General features: G+C 53.2%; 1 protein-coding gene and 1 non-coding gene across 2 annotated transcripts; one reads left to right on the top strand and one right to left on the bottom strand.

Annotated features, from left to right (window-relative positions):
• Positions 1–315: 315 nt before the first annotated feature.
• On the top strand, positions 316–388 carry TRNAG-CCC (transfer RNA glycine (anticodon CCC)). The gene has a single exon. It is a non-coding gene; the product is annotated as a tRNA-Gly (tRNA).
• Positions 389–5747: 5359 nt separating this feature from the next.
• Positions 5748–20756, bottom strand: BPIFB3 (BPI fold containing family B member 3). The gene is made up of 15 exons (XM_052651322.1): positions 20645–20756; positions 19768–19924; positions 19223–19327; positions 18624–18764; positions 17119–17182; positions 15035–15095; positions 14179–14270; positions 13864–14043; positions 12443–12496; positions 10466–10636; positions 9549–9616; positions 8105–8147; positions 7260–7323; positions 6581–6657; positions 5748–5777 (listed from the first exon to the last, which is right to left on the bottom strand). The coding sequence occupies exons 1-15, from the start codon at positions 20754–20756 to the stop codon at positions 5748–5750; spliced, it is 1419 nt and encodes a 472-aa protein (XP_052507282.1).
• Between the last annotated feature and the right edge of the window lie 2158 nt (positions 20757–22914).

The following is a 22914-nucleotide window of genomic DNA, read 5'->3' as shown; positions in this document are numbered from 1 at the left end:
TGTCCGACTCTGTGCGACCCCATAGACGGCAGCCCACCAGGCTCCCCCGTCCCTGGGATTCTCCAGGCAAGAATACTGGAGTGGGTTGCCATTTCCTTCTCCAATGCAGGAAAGTGAAAAGTGAAAGTGAAGACACTCAGTCCTATCCGACTCTTAGCGACCCCGTGGACTGCAGCCTACCAGGCTCCTCCGTGCATGGGATTTTCCAGGCAAGAGTACTGGAGTGAGTTGCCATTGCCCTCTCCATATACTTACTTTACTATGTATCTATTCATCCATTAATCCATCTTTAAAAAAAAATGTATTTCAGGGATTTCTCTGGTGGTCCAGCGGCCAAGACTCTGCACTCCCAATGCAGGGGCCCTGGGTTCAATCCCCGGTCAGGGAACTAGACCCCACATGCCACAGCTAAGAGGTCGCATGCCACAACTAAGACCCGGTGCAGCCAAATAAGTAAAAATAAATAAACATTTTTAAAATGTATTTCAAAGAGAGTTGCAGTTAACAATATATTTCCCTCTAAACTCTTTAACATGCATGCCATAATGATCCTCTTCTTTAGATGTAGAATTTACATACAGTGAAATTCATAAATATTAAGTGTTTAAATAGTGACAATGTTATACAGTATGTAGCTTGCACCCTTATCTTAACATATCTTCATCACCCCAGAATTTTCCCTCCTGTTCCTTCTCAGTCAGCACCTGCTCCCACCCCTCAGAGGCAGCCACTGCCCCCTCCAAGACCTGCTAGAACACAGACCAGACCTCCTCCTTGGCACTGAAGGTGGATCTGCCTTCCACACCGAGTGGCGCCCATTCCTCTCACCACCACCACCCCCAGCCTCCCTGTCTCCCAGCCCCTGCACGTGCCCTCTCTGCCAAAGAACACCCTTCCCCAGATTCTGTTAGTCACACTAGTGCAGAAATGCCAGCTGCTCTAGAACGCTGTGGCAACCCCCAACTCGGATGCTCCCTCTGGACACCCAAGGCCCTCTGCCACCCCACTGAGATGGCCTTGCTCTGGGCAAACCAGGCCTGTGCCCCACTCCCAGCCCAGCACAGGCACAGATGCCAGTGTAGCAAATGAATGAATGAATGAATGAATGCTCTTGATCGCTGCATACAACCTGGGGAACAATCTGAGTCCTCCTTGCTTCCCACTCCCAACCCAGGCCTACGTCCTATCTTCATTTTTTTTCATTTTTTTTTTACTTATTGGCCACACCCCATGGCACATGGGGTCTTAGTTGTCTGACCAGGGGTCAAACCCATGCCCCCTGCATTCAAAGTGTGGAGTCTTAACCACTGGACCACCAGGGAAAACCCCCTACCCCCGTGCTTAATCGACGACATCTCCTCCTTCCCCATGAAGCCCACCTGAGAAGCTCTCTTGGGTGAGGGGGCATTTCTCTCCCCCACCGAGGCCTGCTCTCAAGCCAGGCTGAGCATAAACAGGCGCTCCCCTGAACTCTGCAGGGAGATGCTTCCTCCCTGCTGTCTGAGGGCTGTGGGGCCTCTGAAGGCAGGCATGGGTGATGTCAAGTCCTGCCAGCCTCGCCAGCGCCACTACTGGACCCTGAGCCAGCGCCTCTCTGGGACTCAGTTTCCTCATCTGCGGCGGGTGCTTTAGTGGAAAACAGACTTTGGAGCCAGAGGCTCCGTTTGAATTCTGCTGTCAGTTTTCTCCAAGCCTGTTTCTTTGGTGTCAAGATGGTGACCAGAATGACTTGGCCTCAAAAGGATGTCATAAAGGTCAAGTGATCTAATCATGCAAAGCGGTGAGAACAAGGCCCAGCACCCAGTAGGTGCTCAGTAGGTGGTATTTTTATTCTCATCATCCTGGGTCCCTGTTGGCGCCACAAGGCAGAAAGTTGGTAAAACCCACAAGGGGTGTGAGTGGGTGTGTAAACCCAGGCCCTGGACCAACTGATCTCCTGTGAGGGCTAGGAGGGTTCCAGGAAAGGGACCCCAAGAACCACACACGCCTGTGTTCCCACATCCCACTTGCCCTCTCAGCTCCGGACAATCCCTTCTTCTCTGGGTCCTCAGTTTGGCCATCTGAGAAATGGGCAGAATATCACACTTCTTCAGCAGGGTTTCCAGGATCGCGCAGGAAATGTCTGGAACATGCTTGGAGCTTTGTGGGGCAAAGAGGGGGCAACTGCACCTTTCTCCATCTGCCCTTCCCTCCCATCAGAGAGCAGGGATCAACGGCTACTATGAACTGTAGAGGGCGGTGCACACATGAAGGTCAGTGCTGTCTTCAGCCCCGAGACCAGCCAGGTCCTGGTGGTCATGAGGCCAGCCTGCCCCCTGGGCCCCTGAGAGGATTACTGTAGCTCTGGCGCCGAGAAGATCACCTGGGCTTAGCAGCCAAAGGGCACCTTTGTCTGGAGCTGGTGGGACCAGGCCCTGGGAGGTGATTCATCCTGAAGGCGATTCAGCCTGCAGGGGGCCTTGTGGGGGCTTCATGAAGTGGGGAGTTGGGACCAGGAAATAGACCCAGCCTCACCACCAATCCCTCCAACTCAACCCTTGTCCCCCTTATGAACTGTCGGTTCGCCGCTGACCAAGTGACTTCCTGCACACCTGGCTGGTTTCATTGCCCACCCTAAATGCAGCAGTTCAGAACCTGGGCTCTGGAGTCAGGGGCCTGGGCTCAAGTGCTGACCCTCATCACTTCCTAGCTGTGTGGTCTTGGGCAAGTCTCTTAGCTTCTCTGGGCCTCAGTTTCCTCAACTCTAGAGTGAACATAAAAACAGTTCTGAGAAAGAAGGGTTGATTCAAAGAGATGATGACAAAAGTATCAAAAGTCCTTAGGACGGTGTCTGGCAGTTAGGAAGCATACAATAAACACAGCAAGTATTATTTTTATAGCACAGTCATGAAAAGCCCAGGCTTTGGATTAAGGGGAAGGAGGATCTGGTTCAAACCCTGGCTTTGCCACTTAGGAGCTGTCCAGTTCCATATCTCTGAGCCTGTGTGCTCATCTTTAAAACAGGGCAATAAAAAATAAATAAATAAATAAAATAAAACAGGGCAATAATACCCATTGATTATGGTCACTATAAAACCTTACTGAGCAAAGGGTCATCAGAATCTAACACAAAGGCTGGTATACAGTAAGCGCTCAGTAGAGGTTAGCTGTTTTCACTGCTACTCTGTGCAACCATGGGACTCACCGGGGTGAACAAAGACCCTCCCTCACCTTGACCTTGGGGAGCTCTTGGTCAAGTGGAAGAACAAGGTGAGGCAAGGCCAATCCAGGGCGGCGAATACGATAACAGAGCCAGTCTAGGGTCTGTGAGGCTGCAGGCAGTCTTCTCTGTATTCTGGGAGGACTATCTCATTTCATCCTCAAATGACCTATGAGTGAGTCCTACAGACACGATTCCCATTTCACAGATGAGGAGCCCGAGGCACAGAACCAGCTCTGCCTCCTCTTCATGCTCCAGGAGGATCGGCTGAAGCCACAGGCAGCCTTGATGCCACACCTGGGAGCCTGGATGGTTTTCTGCTGGCCGTGAGAACCCAGCCATGGAAAATCTGTCAGCGGAGGTGAGAGATGGTCAGACAAGGTCAAGGAAGGGCTGAAGGAGGACAGGATGGAAGAGAGGAGAGTGTGAAGAACAGGACAGGCAGGCGCAGTCCTCGTGACAGAGGAGGAAGGTGTGCTGGGGTCTGGGTAGAGAGGCAGGAGCAGATGAAGGCAGGATGAGAAGGTAGAATAATGCAGCAGTAACATGAGCTAACAGGAACTGATGGGTGAGTCAACATCCCGAGTGCTGGTTAGCCCTCAAAACCATATTAACCATCATCCCCAAGTTACTGATGAAGAAATTGAGTCAGAGAGATTCAGCGACTTGCCTGAGGCCACATGGCAGCTGGGATGGGATCTGAACCTGTGTGCGTGTGTGCTAAGTCACCTCAGTCGTGTCCGACTCTGCGACTCTGTGGACTGTAGCCCACCAGGCTCCTCATTCCACAGGATTCTCCAGGCAAGAATACTGGAGTGGGTTGACATGCCCTCCTCCAGGGGATCCACTCGATCCAGAATGGAACCCAGGTCTCTCCTGCATTGGCAGATGGGTTCTTTACCACTAGCACCACCTGGGAAGCCCTGGGATTTGAACACAGGCAGCTAAAATTCAAGCTACTCATATAATCACTGTATTGTCCTGGATGGGAGTCAGGAGACACTGGAGGTGAGAAAGGAGACAAGCATAAATCCTGCATGTCACTCAGCACTGGGCCCGGCATGTAGTGCAAACCAATAACTGCAGGTGGGTGGAGGGGAGATAAAGAGAAAAGAAGGGAACCAGGAGGAAGAAAGGGTAGAACAGTGGACGGATGGACAGACTGGAGGATGAATAGGTATGTGAATGGATGGGTGGGTAAATGGGTGGGTGGTGGGTGGGTGGATGGGTGAGTGGGTGGATAAATGGATAGATGGAAGGGTGAATGGGTAGGTGAATGAATAGATGGATGGATGGGTAGATGGATCAGAGGATGGTCATTCCCATTGGTGCGTAAACCTCTAGATGGGTTCCAACTCTCCTCTGTTCCCCACTGCACCCCCAGATCCTCTAATCCAGTTCCCAAAATTTAATTGGCACCTTTTCACTCAGGTCCAGCCATTTGGACCAACTTGGGGCCATTCTCCGGAACCAAGGAGGCCCATCTTGAGCAGCAGAGAGGAGTCTCGGCAAGAGAGTCAGGATCCCCAGTTTCCCATCCCAGCTCTGCTCCTGTGCAGCCTCGGCCAGCCAGGCTCCTCTCTGGCGTCAGTTTCCCCACCCACACTATGAGCATTCAGCGTAGCTTTGTCCTGAGGTGTGTCGATGGCAGGTGTGCAGCAGCTATTAAGTGACCCCTCCAGGGGCAACACCTGCCAGGAGGCTAACCCATCTCTGCTTCCTGGAGTACTGACTCCTTTACTCCCTGGAAAACTCTCACTCAGCCTTCAAAATTCAACTCAGACATCGCTTCTGAGAAGCGTCCCAAAATCAGAGAGACCGAAACAGACAGACACATACTCAGACTCAGAGAGACAGGGTGAAAGATGGAGGCGTTTCGAAAAATACAGAGAGGAAGGGACTTCCTTGGTGGTCCGATGGATAAGACTCCATGCTCCCAATACAGGGAGGGGGCACGAGCTCGATTCCTGATCAGGGAACTAAGATCCCACATGCCACGAGTGGCATGGCCAATAAAAAAATAAGAAAAGAAAAGAAATAGAGAGAGGGGAAGGAAGTGGGGAGGAGGGACACAGAGAGCATCACACAGAGGCGGAGGAAGGCAGGGCAAGACACAGAGGTTGCCAGCGTCAACCAGTTATGTTTGGGACACGAAGCTACGATGACTAGGCCCCAGGTCCCCTCACCTCCCAGGAGCCCTGCCTGGAGCTGGGGAGGGCGCTGGAGGCAGAGGCCAAGGCAGGCTCGGTGTGACTGGAGAACAAACCAGCCAGGAGGTGCTGAGACGACTCATTTATTGAAAGCTCAGGACTTGCCAAGGAGGCCCTAGATCTTTCTCCAAAGCGGAGTCTTGTGCCTAGCCCTGCAGTCCCCACTCCAGACTGGGGGCAGAGCTGCAGGGCCAGAGCACCTGGGGGACCCTGGGTGGATAAGGGACACTTATACTGTCACAGACACAGGCTAGAGCCTGGGAGGGAAACTGAGGCAGATGGGCAGGTGGGCAGGAATCTGGCGGTCAACACAGAGGGATGGCAGCCCTCTGTCAGCCTCAGGATGGCACGGTCAGCACCACGGCATTCTGCAAGGAGCAATGGCTCTAGGTTAGGTCCTCTGAGCCCTTGTGCCCCACACCCCGCTACACCCCCCACCCCTGCAGCCACTGTGTCCCCCACCCCCAACACCAACCCCATGCCCTGGGGTGAGCGCTGTACTGGGAACACAGCTTGCACTAAGTGAATGAGTGAACAAATGAATGATGATGAATAAATGACCTTCAGTGTGGGAGAGGTCACTGATTTTAGAGACGTTAGTTCAAGTGTCATTTTTCCTGTGAATTTATTGTGTGACCTTGGACCAGAAGCTGGGCCTCCTACAGCCATGGTCCTTATCTGAGAAGGAGGTCCAGTATTCCCTGACCTGCCCACCTCCCAGAGCTGTTCCAAGACTCAAAGGCATACTGGACTGAAGAGGACTGTGAGACCATGTCCATACTCAGCAGGAAAAAATGTCCTGATCTATTAGGGAAGGCTGCCACAGGCACAGCACAGGGGAGAAACAGAAAGTGTACTTGCTACCCCTGGACCAGGGGAACTGTGATTCTGTGAGGAAACCTGAGATCCCATCCCACAGGCCAGTCCTATGTCTGAATTCAACAAGAAAGAGCTCTGTGACTGCTTGACAATATCCGCCTTGGGCAAGTAAGGAAGGGGTGCTAGAAAGTACGTCATATATTTGCCATTCCCAAGTTAGGTAGTTTATAATCCCTGAGCAACCTAGAAAATGGTGCAGCTACAGATCTTGTCAGAGGCAGAGCAATCCCCTCTCCAGAGACAAGCTTTAGGCCCATCAAGGCTTACCCTCCGCCCTCCATGGGAAACTCACCTCTATGATTGCCAGGGCTGCATTGGCAAAATTGACATTGAGAACCTTAGGCAGGGGGATCCCAACATCTAGGTTCACTGTGAAGAGGACATGGTTGAAAGCAAAGACATGGGAGGGGCCAAAGTGGGACCTGCTGACCCTATTCCACAACTTTGAGCTAGCCAATTCTCTTCTTGGAGACTCAGGTTCCCATGAGACTCCTACTCATCCTACTAAACCCAAACAAAAATGCCCCTTTTCTTTATTATCTTAAGGGGTTCCCTCAGCAGAGCCTCCTTGAGGTTCTCTCAGTCTCTTGCACAATGGGTCATTTATATTCTATTCATTTGTTTATACAACTATTTCCATCTAGATTGTGAGCCTGAAGACACGATCCAGATCAGATAGCTCTTGATGCCCAGAGTTGGGCATGATGCAGGAGCTATCCATATTGTTTGATTGGAAACAATCCTGGTTTCTGCATCTCAGAAAGGGGGATCAAGCCCTCTCCAACCTCAGTGTCTATTAAGAACAATGGAGAATGATCAAATCACTTTGCTGTACATTTGAAACTAACACAACATTATAAATTAACTATACTTCAATTTTTTAACAAAAGAACAATGGATAGAGGCAATGGATTTGGCAATCCTGAGTTCAGACACTCTGTGTCCAAGAAAACACTTAAGGCTGCGCTTACCATTGAGCTTTGGCACATAAGCTAGCCGAACCACATTGCTGAGCCATTCTTCTAAACGGGACGCCTGCAACAGAGCATGCAGAGGCTGGGAGGGGTGGCTTTGCAGGGAGCAGCACCACCTTTCCCAGGAAGAAAACTCCAGAGGTCCAGCTGCCCCAGCCTCCCCACAAGCCTGACGACATAGCTCCTAGTGGGCACAGGAACTGCTGGGGTGCGCAGTCCAAGAGTGACCCAAAGGGGACTCTGATTTAGGCAGGCTTCACTCTGGGCCCCGTGAGCTTGGAAGGGCTGCGCTCCTGGAGGAAGGATCTGGGGCGCCTGGTGGGGGCCTGTGTCTGAGAAAGAGGGAGGAAATGAGCCCAGCTCCAGTAACTCTGTGTGGGCTGACCTTAGATTCCTAGGAGTTGAGAAACACTTAGAATGATCTAGAATCTGAAACCATCATGAAATTCTAGAACCTCAGGACTTTGTAAGAAACAGGAAACTAACGGCTCCATGAGTCTCTGAAATGTTAGAATCTTCTGAGTTCAGGGACTTTATTATTTGTGTGAAGTTCCAGAATTTCAAGCCCTTGTGAGGTTCTACACATTTACAACTTTGTAAGGTTCCAAGACTGAAAGATCGGGAGATTCACTTTCCTAAGACAATGACTGTTTGACAAGTGAGTGCACGTGTGTGCACACACACAGACACACGCCAGCCTGGATGTTTGTCCACTCCGTCTTTTGGGGGCAGGGCCCAGACTGGGGTCAGTTCAGTCATATGGCCTGACTCATCCTGCCTCCTTTCCACCCCACCTGTAGTCCCTCACCACCGCCAAACTGTCCAGCCTTCCAGGAACTTACATCAAAGGTGTGGGCAGAGGAGGATGCCAGCTGGACGCTGAGCCTGGCAGAAAGAAGAGAGATATTGAGGGGCCCCAACACCTACCATACCCCAGCCTGCCCCAAGCCTAGCTCTCCAGGATCAGGAAACAAGGTTACAGGCCCAACTCTGCCTCCATTCAGCCTTGACTCAGGGTCTCAGTTTACCTACCTGTAAAATGGGCTTGGAGGGAGGTGCCCTCCTTCTGAAATGTCATGACTGCCACCTCCAACTCCACGGCCCTGGAACCTCGATCTGACTCCCACTTGTTTGACTGACGCTCTCTGAGGAGTAGCCCTCCCATAGACTGAGCCCTGGATACAGGGTGCTCTGCACCCCACAGCTGCTCACTAACGGCAATAAACCAGCAGCGGATCACAGCTGGCCCACAAGAAGGTCCAGGGCCAGAGCCCGGACACACATCTCTTCTCCTGAAGAGCTGAGGCTTCAACAGCCACCAGAAAGGGGAGATGAACCCTGGCAGTGGGTGAGGTCTTTGTCAAGTATAGAAATGGAGTGGCGGTGGAGCCTTGTGGGGAGGAGGCGGGAGGGAGGGGAGGCAGCTGCAGCCTGAGGGGCCAGCAGGGGACAGGTGACCTCCGGGTGCCTATGGCCCAGGGCAGGCAGATCAGAGTCCACTGGGAATACTCCTGCATCCTGCACCCAGGGGAGGGACAGAGAGGCCCCAGGCCCCAGGCCAAGGCGAGAACGCTGGGCCTGCAGGACGGAGGCCGAGACAGAGGACTTGCTTCCAGGGACAATGCACTTTTGGAGCCTGGGCTTTGCAAACTGTAAAGTGCTGTGCATGCATAAGGAAGGATTGTCATCAACCTCACTGTCTCGGTTAGTATGATTATCATGAGGCCTAGTTACCAGAGAAGGGGAGAAACTAGAGAAATAGCTAGTCCACATGAATAACAAAGCATCTGACCACATTCAAGGACAGGCATCTCCATGGCCTGCCTCTAGGGCTGATAACTCAGAAGTCTGGACTCCACTGCAGCAGGTTTATCTCCAGGTCCAGGTTTTGAGCAGGTGCAGTGGAAGATGCCCACTCTGGAGGCAATTTGCTGAGACCTAGTTGCCTCATCTGTAAAATGGGCCAAGACCACCCCTTCCCAGCAGGTTCCAGAGGCAAGGAAGACGCTGGCAAAACAAACACCTGCAATTCAGTTGCCTCTCAATAAATAATGGGGTTTCTGCTAGTCCCTAATTCTTTTTTTTAAGTCTTTATTGAATTTGTTACAACATTGCTTCTGTTTTACATTCTGGTTTTTGGGCCATGAGGCATGTGGGATCTTAGTGACCCAAACGGGGATCGAACCCACATCCCCTGCATTGGAAGGTGAAGTCTTAAGCACTGGACCGCTAGTGAAGTCCCCCTAATTCTTGTTCATAAAGACAACACCCAGGATCCCACGTTACCGTTCCAGGGATAGCGAGATGTGCAGTTTGGTAGCCGAGGGAGCCAGCTGGGCATTTAAAGTCATCACCTACATGAGAAGAGCAGGCAGAGATTATACCAGTTCAGCAAAAGGAGCCTGAAGACAGGTCTGCCTTGGCCAACAGGTGACTTTCCACCATTCATTTCCTCCACTACCCCTTGCTGAGGCCCTACTGTGTGTTAGTGTCCATGCTGGGCTACAAGGAAGTCATGTGAAGGTTCTGGTGCTCAGAAACCAGCACTAAGGGCTGTCAGCGTTGGATGCGAGGGGCGGCAGGAGCTTGGACAGACCCTCGATCCCGCCTGCAGTGGGTGAGGGAAGGCATCGCCCATGAGGTGACCCCTGTGCCGAATCCTGGAAGACAGGAGTCAGCCAAAGGAAGGGGAGAAACGTGGTGGTCTCTACACAGTCAAGGGCAAGGTGGGGGAACCTGGCAGCCCTGAGTAACTGGCTTAGGACACAAGGCTGGGAAAAGCAGGAGAGCGAGGCCAGGGGTGGGGAACGTGGCAAGGAACGGTATCTGGCCATGTGGGGCCCAGGCAGAGAGCGAGCAGGGTGGGGACGGCCTCTGCCCAGATGTACGGCTGGGGAAACTAGCAGAGGTGGGGTGGAGGGGAGCAGACTGGAGGTGGGGGGCTGGGGGGGACTGGAGGGTCATCCAAGAGATATCTGAGCACAGGGAGGCCAGGGGGCGGGGACAATTCCTGAGATCCTGAGGAAGCACCCGGGACACATGGGTGATGAGGGAGCAGACGGGAGTCCAAACAGTCAGGTTGACAGTGGGGGCGGGCTTCCCGCACGGTGCCCCATGGGATCCCCCACCCCAAGATCCACAGCCTGGAGCGGGTCAACCCTACTCAGAACCCCAGTGCCGCCTCCCACCCCTCAGCCACTCACCCCATTCAGCTGGAATAAGGCCTCATGGGCCCCTTGAGGAAAGTAGGAGAGCACATGGATGGTAGTTGGGATGGAGACCATGGCCTTGTGGTTCTGAAGCGTGACTGTGGGTGCTTCCTTCACCCGCAAGGAGAGCAGGAGCTGCTGGCCTGGGGGCAGCTTCCGCAGGGCCTGGAGAGAAGCAGGGCAGAGCCAGGGGCATGGGGGCATCTTAGATGCCCCACTAATAGAATCAGCCGGTCAATCGGTCAACACTCACTGAGCACCTAGTGGGTACCGGTACTGAGCTGGGAGCTGTGTTAACAGCCTGAACCAGATAGGTCTGGTCTCAGCCCCCTTGAGGCTGACATTATGGAACAGCCCAATCAGAGTCAAAATCGCCCCTAAATAAGTGTAAGTGTTAGTCACTCATTTGTGCCCGAATCTTAAGAGACCCCAAGGACTACAGCCCACCAGGCTCCTCTGTCCATGAGATTTTCCAGGCAAGGATACTGGAGTGGGTCACCATTTCCTTCTCCAGGGGATCTTCCCAACCCAGGGGTCGAACCCAGGTCTCCTGCACTACAGGCAGATTCTTTACCAACTGAGCTACAAGGGAAGCTCAAAATCACCCCTGGAACACACTTTATTACACAACGTAAAAAAAGAAAACAAAAAACCTTCCTATGCCCATGATCCATCCTCTGCCCTCCTATCTAGCCTCCCACCACTGGCCCCTATTCTCTTCTCTCTTAGACTCACTGACCACTCTGCTCTTCCTCCAAGCAGCCAGGCACACTCCTACCTCAGGGCCTTTGCACTTGCTGTTCCCTCTGCCAGAAATGTCTTCTCCAGACACCTTCACCATTCCCTCCCTCCCCTCTTTCAGCCTGCAGCTCACATATCACCTCCCCTGTGAGGCCTTTGCAAGGTACCCTCCTCCACCTTCTGACACTGTATATTTTCTGTTTATTTATTTGTTCAGTGTCTGTCCCTCCCATCACAATGGCAGCTTCTGGAACACAGAGACTTCTATCTACTTTTCACTGTCTGCCCCTTGCACACGCCCAGCACCTAGCACAGGGCTGCCATATAATTCAGATTCCCACGTCTGGAAAGAAGCTGTTCAGCCCCAGTTGGAGGAATGGTAAAGCTGAGGGCCAGGCCCTGTAGCCACATACTGACTGATGCCCACTAGTCAAATCTCCCTGAATCTTCTCCTTTCTCTTACTTTTCCAAGGTCACTGCCCTGACTCTTCTCTCTGGGGACAAGAACACTGAGACTAAGATGAAGTAAGGCAGTGGCCTAAGAATTGATGCTTTTGAACTGTGGTGTTGGAGAAGACTCTTGAGAGTCCCCTGGATTACAAGGAGATCCAATCAGTCCATCCTAAAGGAGATGAGTCCTGGGTGTTCATTGGAGGGACTGATGCTGAAGCTGATGCTGAAGCTGAAACTCCAATACTTTGGTCACCTGATGCGAAGAGCTGACTCATTTGAAAAGACCCTGATGCTGGGAAAGATTGAGGGCAGGAGGAGAAGGGGATGACAGGATGAGATCGTTGGATGGCATCACTGACACAATGGCCATAGGTTTGGGTGGACTCCGGAAGTTGGTGATGGACAGGGAGGCCTGGCGTGCTGTGGTTCATGAGGTTGCAAAGAGTTGGACACGACTGAGCGACTGAACTGAAGGCAGTTGGAGGGAGGGGGCTAAAGTCATTTGGAAAGAAACTCCTGTCCTGTGCTTGACAGAGGAGCAACAGACCGAGGACAAATGCCCAGTTGACTTCTGGCGCAGTTAAACCCTGGTCCTTTCCTCTCTAAGCAAAATCTACTATCAGGAAAGGAAATGGTGTTAGTCAATCACACTTCAGTGTGAATTTGAACACAACATTCAGTTGTGACTGCAGAGCTGTATTGAGAAAGGTTCTGGAGTCCATTCAGGGTCATCAGGAAAGACCTACCATGAATAAAGTCCATGAGAGGGTCACTCACCTCAGGGACCAAAGCTGCCAGGTCTGTAGTTGTCAGTGGGACATTACTGGGAACCTGGACCGGAGACCAAATGGGAAGGGGGATAAACACAGAGCCAAGATAGGGATCCCTCAGCACAAACAGTAGCTTCCTCCCACCGACTACACACATGCATCTCCACAGACACTCATGTTCCTTCTAGTAACCAATGATGAGTGCTTACTACATGCCAGACTCATGCTAAGGGCTTTCTGAGCCTTCACTCATTCCACCTTTATTAATGCTCCAGGAAGTAGGTGCTATGATTACTCCCATTTTACAGATGGAAAAACCTGAGGTTCCTGTCCAGGCTCATAAGCTGGTAAATGGTGGCACCGGGCTTTGACCTGGGCAGGCTAATTCTAGAACTTTTAAATTTTCCTCCCAATTTGAAGGCCCAGGAATCTGACCCCACATATTTTTGCTTTTTACCCCAAAATATTCCCAAATACTATACATTTGTTTCTATCATTTACAAATTAGGACATTTCATATAAATTTGCAGTTTCTAACTTAAAAAACTTGGAAAATCTGGTCACATCTGGCTCCCAGCTCAAGGCCCTATTCCAACCACCCCACAGGCCTTCAGCGTGCTCTTTGGACCCCACATATAGGAAGTGAATGATCAACCCCTGCTCCCTTGGGCTGAGCTGCAGGTGAGGGGTCCAGGTGGCTTGGAGTTAACTGCTTTTAGACAGGGCTGAGACCAAGAAAATGTCACTGGGTAAGGCTTCTGGGCTGGGGCTTCCAGACATCTGTGAGGGTGTGAGAGGGGCCAGAAGGGAAACAGACATCTCTGGAACTTCAGAATAAATGTCCAATGTCCAAATGTCATGAAGAGCACAGTTGGTGACATCATTGACTTCCCCAAGCCCCAAAACCCCATCAAGGTGCCGCCCAAGGAGGACCACACATCCCAGGTGACTGCTCCTCTGTACCTCTTTAACATTGTTCGGGCTCTTATATACCTTTGGTATAGTCCAATCTGAGTTTTCTTCTCTTCAACTCAAATATACTCTTGAGAAAGTAGTAGGAATGTTAAACCATTCACACTTTAGTAAAAATTGAGCATTGACTCCACAAGAGCTCATCTGGTGCAGGGATAGAAAACTGGCTACATTTCACACGCCAATTTTGACCAATTCAAAGTAACTTCCTAAGTGTCATGTTCAGAAGTCCCATTCAGGTTTAGCCAAGTAGAGGCCATTATCAATTAGTAAAGTCTTGTAGACAAGTAATGTCATACTGATCTATAAGGACAAGCATGGACATGTACCTGCTATAAAACTGTCCAAGTCTCTCTGATTATAAGAAGAAGGCTCATCAGGGCTGAACAGTGATGAGGTTCAGCTAGGTTACAACTAGCATCACTAAGACCCAGCAGGGCAGGTTGCCACACTTACCAGCTCAGAGGTGATGTCCAGGTCAAGGGCACCGCTGGTCTGAAGGAGCCCAAACACGGTGTTAAAGAGGAACAGAGGCACAGTCACCTGGGATGTGTGGTCCTCCTTGGGCGGCACCTTGATGGGTTTGCGGGGCTTGGGGAAGTCAATGATGTCACCAGCTACGCTCTTCACGATGGGCTGCAGAGGTGAAAGTCAGTGGGGCAGGATCTCAGGGCAGCTCACTCACCTGGCTCTGAGCCAGCATCCCCTTCCTGGCCTCCACTGAGACCTCACCCACCCCCAGTGGTGGGCAGGGCCTTGGTGGACACTTACATTGACGTCCAGCTCTATGTACTGGTTGGAGATGAGAGGCAGTGTGGCCAGGGTAAATTCCACAGACCCAACAGCCCCGAGGGGCACCAGGCCTGGATGAGGAGGGGAGGAAGGAGAAAGGCCCCATGAGCCCAAGCCCTACTTCTATTTATTGAGCGCCTGCTGAATGCCTGGCACTCTACTGAGTTGGGCGCTACTGTCATCCCCATTTTACAGATATGGAAACTGAGGCTTTAACAGAGGAAGTCACTAGCCCCAAGCCACACAAGCCACAGGGTAGCAAAGCCAAGGTTCCTGTTTTCCAGCGCTGGTGCCACTAACCACGTCATTGCCCTGCATCTCTCGTATAACACCACACACAGAGACACATCTGCCCCCAGGTTTTCCATCCTAATTCTAGTTAAGCATTTTTATACTTTTTTCAAGGCCCATTTGTGAATACAAAAGGCATCCAAGTCTCCATAAGGCTCAGAGAGGCTGGGGGCCACTGTGGCTGAGGGGCCCTGGGTTCCTTATGTAAGCTCTGGACCTCAGTCATCTTGTCTGTCCAAATAATAATAATATCTGCCTCACACTTCTGACAGTGCCAGACACCCCACTGGTGATCAGCGAGTGGCCTGAAGCCCCGATAGATGGAGACCTGGATGGCTCCGCGTCGCCTCACCCCATTGAACCGGCCTCAGCCCAGAACTCCACTATTAGGCCTCCTCATCATGGCGGCCTTGTCAGTCTGAGGAAGACGTGAAAGAGCCCAGAATTCTGCCCTGTCCTCTTTGCTGGTTGCCCACCCGCTGGGGTAATGGGGTGGAGAGGTAAAAGCAGGTGCAGAGGAGGAGTAGGGTGGACCCCAACTTACCCAGCACGGCCCCCAGGAGCTCATTCACCACGCCCAGCACACTGTCCACCACAGGGCACAGCTGTGTCCAGAGGAGACGGGTTAACAGGAGCATAAGAGTGGGCCCCAGCCTGGTGCAGGGAATGACTGCATCTTCTTTGAATTATTTGCTGTGGGGTCCTGAGGACCCCAAACAGGGCAGATGATAGAGATGGATAGGGGGGCACACAGGTGGGAGGCATGGATGGGTTGGAGCTTGAAGTGTCAGAGGGCAGAGTGGGTGGTATAGAGGACCAGTTACACGGGCCCCCTCAGAACACCTTGGAGGATGCTGGGGGGACATGGGGACACATTCCAGAGGCTCACTGGGGAGTGGGGACAAAGCCTCCCCCAGAGGAAACAAATGGCTGTTTTCTCCAAGGTCTCAGGCCCCTCCTGCCATCCAGGTGGACGCCCGGAGACCTACAATCCGGATCCCACATTAACAGCACCTCCTACCCTCCACCCAGAGTCAGGCCTGGCCCGGGGCGTCCACTATAACACCATCCTGGGTTTCCTGAAAAACCCCTGGGCTTTGACAACAGGGAGCAAGCAGTTTGGATTCCAGAATCCTATCATGGAATCTGAGTCCACCGCAGCAAGAACCCCAAAGGTGGCCCAGCCCAGCCCCTTGTCTCACTCAACCCCTTCATTCTACAGCTGGGGCCAGAGGAGAAAGGCGACCTGTCCAAGGTCACAGCTGTTCTCAGAAAAACAAGAGAAGGCTGTATTTTCATTTAAACGTGGAATCCCTAACTCCAGGGCTTCTGGGGTCAGGCACATCACAGAAAGGAGAGGAGACCAGAGGGGCTGTGATGGGAGGGGGTGAGCAGCCCCTTGGAGACCAGCTAGCTGTGTGCCACCTGCAGGAAGGAGGTGCAGGCAGCCAGGATGGCTGGCAGCACAAGAGAAGCCAGAAATCAGATTGCTGAGAGAAGCCTCCAGTCTCTAAGTGCCAGTAATTAACTCTTATTTTTAAAACCTCTTTGAGTCACATAAATCCTGTCTTGCAGCCAATTGTCCAGAGACCCCAGTTACTGGCTGTGACTCAAATATAGCTACACCCCTTGTTGAAATCGACTTGAGATGGGCCTGGGCTGCTGGGAGCTTCTCTTCTCCCCCTGAGCTGCTTTTCTGATTGGATTCTTGAAGCCCAGGGCAGTTTTGTCAGCATCAGTCTCCCATACCCTTGCCACCTGCATGGGTGTTCTTAACAAGGCCTCACAAGACAGGTCCAGCCAGGACTGGCGACCAGAAAGCCTGACTACTCTTTGCTGGCTGTCAGCAAGCCGCTCCCCTCTCCATCCTTAACAAAATGGAGCTTTGGCCAGACCAGCTTAAGTGTGGTTCAAGGGATGGCAGGGGCAGGCAGGAGCGTCCTGGAGCAGTTTCATCACATTGTGTTTAACGTCGCACGATGTCTTAACATATGGGCTTTCCTGGTGGCTCAGCAGTAAAGAATCTGCCTGCAAGGCAGGAGATGTGGGTTCAATCCCCAGGGCGGGAAGATCCCCTGGAGGAGGACACGGCAACCCACTCCAGCATTCTTGCCTGGAATATCCCATGGACATAGGAGCCTGGCAGGCTATAGTCCATGGAATCACAAAGAGTCGGACGTGACTGAATGACTGAACACACACACACACACACACACACACACACACACGTCTTAATATACATATATGTGATCTTCTTAGACGTGTTTGCTAAGCACAGGGCTTTTTTAAAAATCACTGCGTGACCCAAGTCTAATTCAGATCTAGTTACAGGAAAATATAGAGTCAATAACAATACAGGTGGCAAAGAGAAAGAGACTTGGATTGGAGAGCAGGTCACCGGAAGCTGCAGATTCAGGGTCTGAGGTCTGGGGACAGACTGTGCCAGCCCACCTACAGACTGGCAGGCGACACCTGGGAGGCCCATGGGCAGGCCAGGATGGGATTACCTGATGGGCGTGGGAGGAAAGACCAGCCTAATCCTGCCTGGCGCCCAGATTAACTCAAAGCCAGGGAGGAGGGGCACAGCCCAGGGGAGGGGGTGTGCCTGGTCCGTGGCCCTACACTCACCAATTCTGGCAGCACCTTGAAGAGTGTCTCTTCCACGACCCCAAAGAGTGGTGCAGGTAGCAACCTGGGCAGAATGAGATGCGTGAAGGTGTGGCCACCACACAGGGACAGCGCCAACTCGGGTGACGGGGCAGCGTGGGCACTTGGGACTCAGGACATCACCCATCTCCTCTCCTGGTGGGCTTGACTGGGACTTCGGGATCTGGGTTTGAATCTTGGCTCTGCCTCACCACGGGGCCCAAGGAGGGATTTCGGTCTCCCATCCACGCGGTGCCTGCTTTAGAGAGAGCTGCTGCCTCTGAGATCAGATGAGAGCATACACATGTCTAGTGCTCCGTGAAAGGCTGTTCCCTTCATCTCCCCCAGTAGTTATAGACAAGTGACATCTGGGCCAACAACAGCACCTGGCTTAGGCTGAGGGTTCAGTAAGTATTTGTTGAATGAATAATGAATGTCTGAGGGGGTGGCCTGAGGATGTGCATGGAGATAGACTTAGGTCTGTTTGGAGATAATGGGTGTACAGAGGGAGCGTGACAACCACAGAACCACAGCCAGCACCCTCCTGAGCTCCACCCCCTCCACGCCACCTCTAGCCCAGTGGAGCAGGATGGAGCCACTGGGATTTACGGAGCCCAAGACCCTGCCTGGAAGCCCCTTATTAAGGCTCTTCTGCAGACAGAACCAACCCTGGTTCACCCTATTCTTGGAAACTAACACAGAGCTATCTGATCACCCATCACTGTGCAGAGGCCACCCAGCAAAGGTGGGGTGTGGGTGTGGGATTTGGTCTGGAATGGAGAGACTGACAGGGGCTGACTCAACGTTGGAAGGGGTGGGGGCGGACAGCAGATGACAGTAGAGGCAGGTGCAGAGTGCTGCAAGAAAGCCTTAGACCTGAGTCCAGAGACCAGTTTATCTCCACACTTGCTGCAATGTGGGTGTGTGACCTTGGGCAAATCCCTAGCCCTCTTTGGGCTTCAGTTGCCCCGTGGTGGAAGAGTCACTGTGTCCTGAACACCTGGAGTAAGAGATGGATATAACGGTGCCAGAGACTTTGGGATCATTGAATTCAGGTGCTCATTATACAGATAGGGACACGGAAGCCCAGACAAGGGACAGGCATCCCCTGAAGTCACACAGCAAGTCAGAGGCTGAGCTGGGTCTCTGACATGCTACAAGCAGAGACTCAATTCCCCGCAGATGGAGGGACCCCCATTGGCCCTTGTTCTATCTGGAAGAAGGGAGGCAGGTTTTCCGGGGCTGGAGAAGAGAGACGCTCAGGAGCGGGAGTTGCAAGCTGGGGGCTGGACCAGAGTCCTTGTCCGTGGTGGGCCTCAGTCTACAAATCTGTGCAATGGGCTGATGTGGTGAGAGGCACAGAGTCAAGGTGAACTCAAGCCCCGCCCAGCTGGCCCAGGAGACCCCGGGTGCGCGCAAGCGCGATGAGCCCCATCAGGTGTGGACAGCGGGAGCCGCCCAACTAGGGCTTCAGTCCGCGGACTCACCCCGTGAGTAGGCTGATGTGTCCCAGGAGTGTGCTGCAGCGCTTGAGGATAAGGATGGGCGTACCCCGCGCGCTCACGCCCAGCGCCACCCGCGACGACACGTTCACCTCGGCGGCCAGCTGCAGGAGGCCTCCCAGGGGACTGAGAGACAGGAACTGGGGGCGTGACCAGGCAGCCAAGGGCCCACCCACCAGGGCCGCCTCAGCCGCGCCCATCCCGGGGCAGCAGACCAGGGCCCTGATGGGCGGAGGATGGGGTAGCCTTGCGAGGGGTCTAGTCCCACCCCCTCCTCACCCTGCCGCCTGCCCGCCCCTACGTCCCTTCCCTCACCCCCACCAGGAACCTCTCTCAGGGAGAGAGATGGAAGTCCCTGGACGTCCGTGGACGAAGTCCCTGGACGTCCGTGGGGTGGAGATCCCTGGAGAGGGGTGGAGAGGTGGGATCCAGGGAGGGAATAGGAAAGCAGGAGTCCCTTGGGAAGGAAGTAGGGTGGGAGGAAATACGGGTTGAGGGGCTGAGCCTGCGGAGACAATAGGGTAGGAGGTCCCCAGTGGGGTGGGGTGGGGAGCGGCAGTGTAGAGGCCCAGGGGCACACTCACCCGGAGCCGTGCAGGCCCACCTTGGTGTGCAGGTTCAGCTGCACCCCAAACCCTGGCAGCAGCTTCACAGACACCTTTGGCAGTGTGATTTCGTCCACCTTCAACCTGCGAGGAGGACAGGGCCACTGACATCCCCCCGCACCGGTCCCTTAGTGCCTGGACCCACCCAGACCAGCCAGGTCAGGACAGAGGTCTTTGGAGCAGACACTTGAAGAGGAGGAAGGAGAGAGCCCTGAAGATACTTGGATTACCCTAGAGAGACTGAGAAACTTGCCCCAGATAACACACTCACACAGTTATTGAAACTGATCCCACAGCCGGAACCCTCAACCACAGGGACGTGCTGCCTGACATTCAGTAGACCCCTTATTTCCTGACTCGGTTTCTAGGACTCCCTGTCTAAGGCTCCCCATGATATTCCCACTGCCTTCTAATAAATTAAAATAGTCAACCTCTTCTCTATTCCCTGAAACAAAGAAAAGACCAGGCTACCTGAACAGCACGCAGGAGATAGGCAGTCACGCAGCCACATTGTGAGGACTCACCCAGAAAGCTCCTCAACAAGGCCAAAAACCCCTCCATAGCCCAGCAGGCCACCTCCTCCAAGCACGCCCCCAGAGCCCAGGAGGCCCTGGTTGACAGAAGTAACTGTCCCCAGCACATTCTGCAGAATGGGCCCACCGACCAGCGAGTTCTGGATGGCTGCAAAGAGGGCAGGCGGGGGTGTTGGGGGTGGGGGAGGAGAGGAAGGGTCATATTACAGATGAGGAAACTAGGGCCCAGAGAGGCACAAAGTCACACAACAAATCGGGTTTGGGGCCAACAGTATGACTAGGGCCCCTGGACAGTGGACCACCTGGTAGCATTGAAAGGGGGGAGCAAAAGTAAAGGAGGGAGCACCCAGCCACCAGAGCTCGAGCGAAAGGGAGGAGGCAACCCCTCCTGGGCACAACTGGCCTGACTCTACATGGATTGTGAGAAGGGCAAGATGGAAGGGACCGCCTCGTGGAGGTTGGGACAGCCAGGGGAGCTTCCGGGAAGCATTTGCTCTTCACAACCATACTCTCTCTGGGCCGTTGAGCCCCTGGGGCCCCAAATGCCTGATAGAGTTCCCCCACCGCAGAAATGGGGGGGCAGAGAGGCTGGCCCCACCAGCAACCTCCCCTGGACCTCGTCAACCGTGCCCACCCCCATCCCTGAGGGAGACTCAAACCCTGCTTGCTCATCCAGTCCAGTTCCCCTCTCAGAAGAGAATGAACCACCCATTGGAGCCTGCACACCAAACTTTAAGCCCCTGAACTCTACACAGTTGGGAATCAAACCCTGTTCTCGTCTACCCCTCAAAGCATAAGCATGTAAGTCTACCTATGAGACAGTTTACACTGCAGCTGGATCCTCACACCCTGCCCACCTTGGGCTCACCTTTGCCGAGTTCATCCTTGTCGATCCTAGCGAGGGTGCCCACCGTCTCAAGCAGCCCCTGGCACGGAGTCACCAGACCCCAGAGGAGAAGGAGGGACCACATGCCCAACATTGTCGGCGTCACACCTACCAAGAATGGAAGCAGGAACCTGGGGCCGTCCTTGTGCCCAGGCCTTCTCTTCCCTGTGCCCCTTCACCAGCCTGGGGCCCTCCCACCCACCTGGCACAGCTTGAGTCCAGCTTCACTCCCAGGAAAGCCCTCTCCCTCCAATTTGAGCAGCAGCTAACACATCTGAATTTAGTCGTCTGTGGTCCCAGGGAGCCTGGACCTGGCTCTGAGAGAGAGCCATAGAGGGCCTTCCTTCCCAGAACAGCAGGACAGGATCTCTCTTTCCTGAACCACTTTCCCGTTGGCTCAGGGGGCCGTTTCAGAAGGTGTGGCTCATTGGAGACATCCAGCAGAATGATTTAACAAGTCCCGTTTCTCTCCTGCCTCCCTTGCCTCTTGGACTGCAAGGAAATCAAACCAATCAATCCTAAAGGAAATCAACCCTGAATATTCATTGGAAGGACTGTTACTGAAGCTCCAATATTTTGGCCACCTGATGCGAAAAGCTGACTCACTGGAAAAGACTCCGATGAAGGGAAAGAATGAGGGCAGGAGGAGAAGGGGGAGACAAATGGTTGATGGCATCACTGACTCAATGAACATGAGTTTGAGTAAACTCCAGGAGATAGCAAGGACAGAGGAGCCTGACATGCTGCAGTCCTTGGGGTCACAAAGAGTCGGACACGATTTAGCGACTGAACAATAACCATAAACCCTGCGTCTATCCGGGACCGATGTTGAAAGGAACAAGATAGGAAGTGACAGCATAGCTCACATTAGTTTCATAGGTTGGGATTTTTCTGTATGAAGTTCCATATCTGCCAGCCCAATTACATACCCATCGTCACCCCTGCTTAAACTCTTCAGTGGTCGCCCACTGCCCTGGGTATAAAACCCAGGCTCCTTACTGTTATTCACAAGGACCCTACCTGCCTCTTTACCTTCTCTGTCTTAACTGTGACAAGCTCCTTCCACCTCAGGGCCTTTGCACATGCTATTCTTTCTGTTAGGGAGGTTCTTCCTCTGGACTGACTCCTCACCTTTCAGCTTCTGAATAAATGTCACCTACTTGCAGAAGCCGCCGTCCTTCACTTTGTCTAAAGACTGTCTGTCACCAAACACCACCCAGAATATACACTTGAAGGCAGTTTGCGACCACGCGTTGTGTTTGTGGTCTCATGTGCCATTTCTGTGAGTTCCCTGGGGGCAGGGACTGTTTCTAGGGTCTCCGTGCATGGTTGTGTGTTGGAGCAGGTGCTGGCTGAGGGGCCAAGAATAGATGGAAATCCAGCCCCACTGTATTTGCCAAATCTTTGCTCTGGCGCAGGCTCTGCCTCCCCAAGAGGACACCTTTTCCTCTCGCACAGAGGTGCATACGGGCTCTGTAGGGACCCCGCTATCAGCAGGACTGGTCCCAGAGTGGCTCCCTGTAACCTTGACTCTCTCATAGAAGGAAATATTCCCACAACGGGAAACCGGTCAGGATCAGTGGTTCAGAGAAAAATGGGCACCTCTTGAGCCTAAGAAAATTTTGCCCTCAGCCCATGAATCCCTGCCCTTGCCCCCTCACTGAGTCCCTGTTTTCCCATCTGCAAAATGGACTTTTTCTCCCATCACCTTTCATGTACCCACAGTGTTCTCTTAGGGAGAATTCTTTCTGGGCCCATTATTCAGACGGGACAGCAGGATGGTTACAGGGTCAAAAACTGGGGATCTGGATAAAGTTGGGGCTCTGCAGGCTGTCTTACCTTCTCTTGCAGCTTCACGAGGAGTAGATGGGGGCTCCTGGCCTCCTGTCAGCTCCTCCACCCGCTCAGGCCCGGGGGCCGCCCTTATATGCCCACAGTGCCTCTAGGGACACAAAGGGGGCGCAGCCGCCAGAAACCCGTCAATGTGTCATGTCAGAAGCAAATTGTGGTTTTCCCTGCGGGCCTGGGCTAAGCCTTCCTTCTGGGGGTAGAGTGAAAAGGGAGGACTGGGGTCAGTGCCCAGGATTGGGGGAATGAAAGCCTGGGGACTGCAAAGGCAGCCGCCTCCTCCTAGACCTGGGGGGTGGAGTAGGGCATTCAGCCCACCTATGGGGTTTCCCTTCAGGGTTCCCTAATGGCCACATGCGCCCTGATGGCACAGAATCCACCCTGCCTCCCCACCTACCCCACCT

The sequence above is a fragment of the Budorcas taxicolor genome, chromosome 13 (assembly GCF_023091745.1).
Source record: "Budorcas taxicolor isolate Tak-1 chromosome 13, Takin1.1, whole genome shotgun sequence".
NCBI classification, from domain to species: Eukaryota; Metazoa; Chordata; class Mammalia; order Artiodactyla; family Bovidae; genus Budorcas; species Budorcas taxicolor.
Note: the sequence above shows the minus strand (reverse complement) of the source record. Positions and strands in the feature narration are given on the sequence as shown.

Coding starts and splice junctions, on each gene's coding strand:
- BPIFB3 (XM_052651322.1), bottom strand. CDS start 20,756: ATGTTGGGCATGTGGTCCCTCCTTCTCCTCTGGGGTCTGGTGACTCCG. Junction 19,328..19,767: donor CTTGTTGAGGAGCTTTCTGG/GTGAGTCCTCAC, acceptor TCCTCCTCGCAG/GTTGAAGGTGGACGAAATCA. Junction 15,096..17,118: donor TCAAGGTGCTGCCAGAATTG/GTGAGTGTAGGG, acceptor CTCTGGACACAG/CTGTGCCCTGTGGTGGACAG.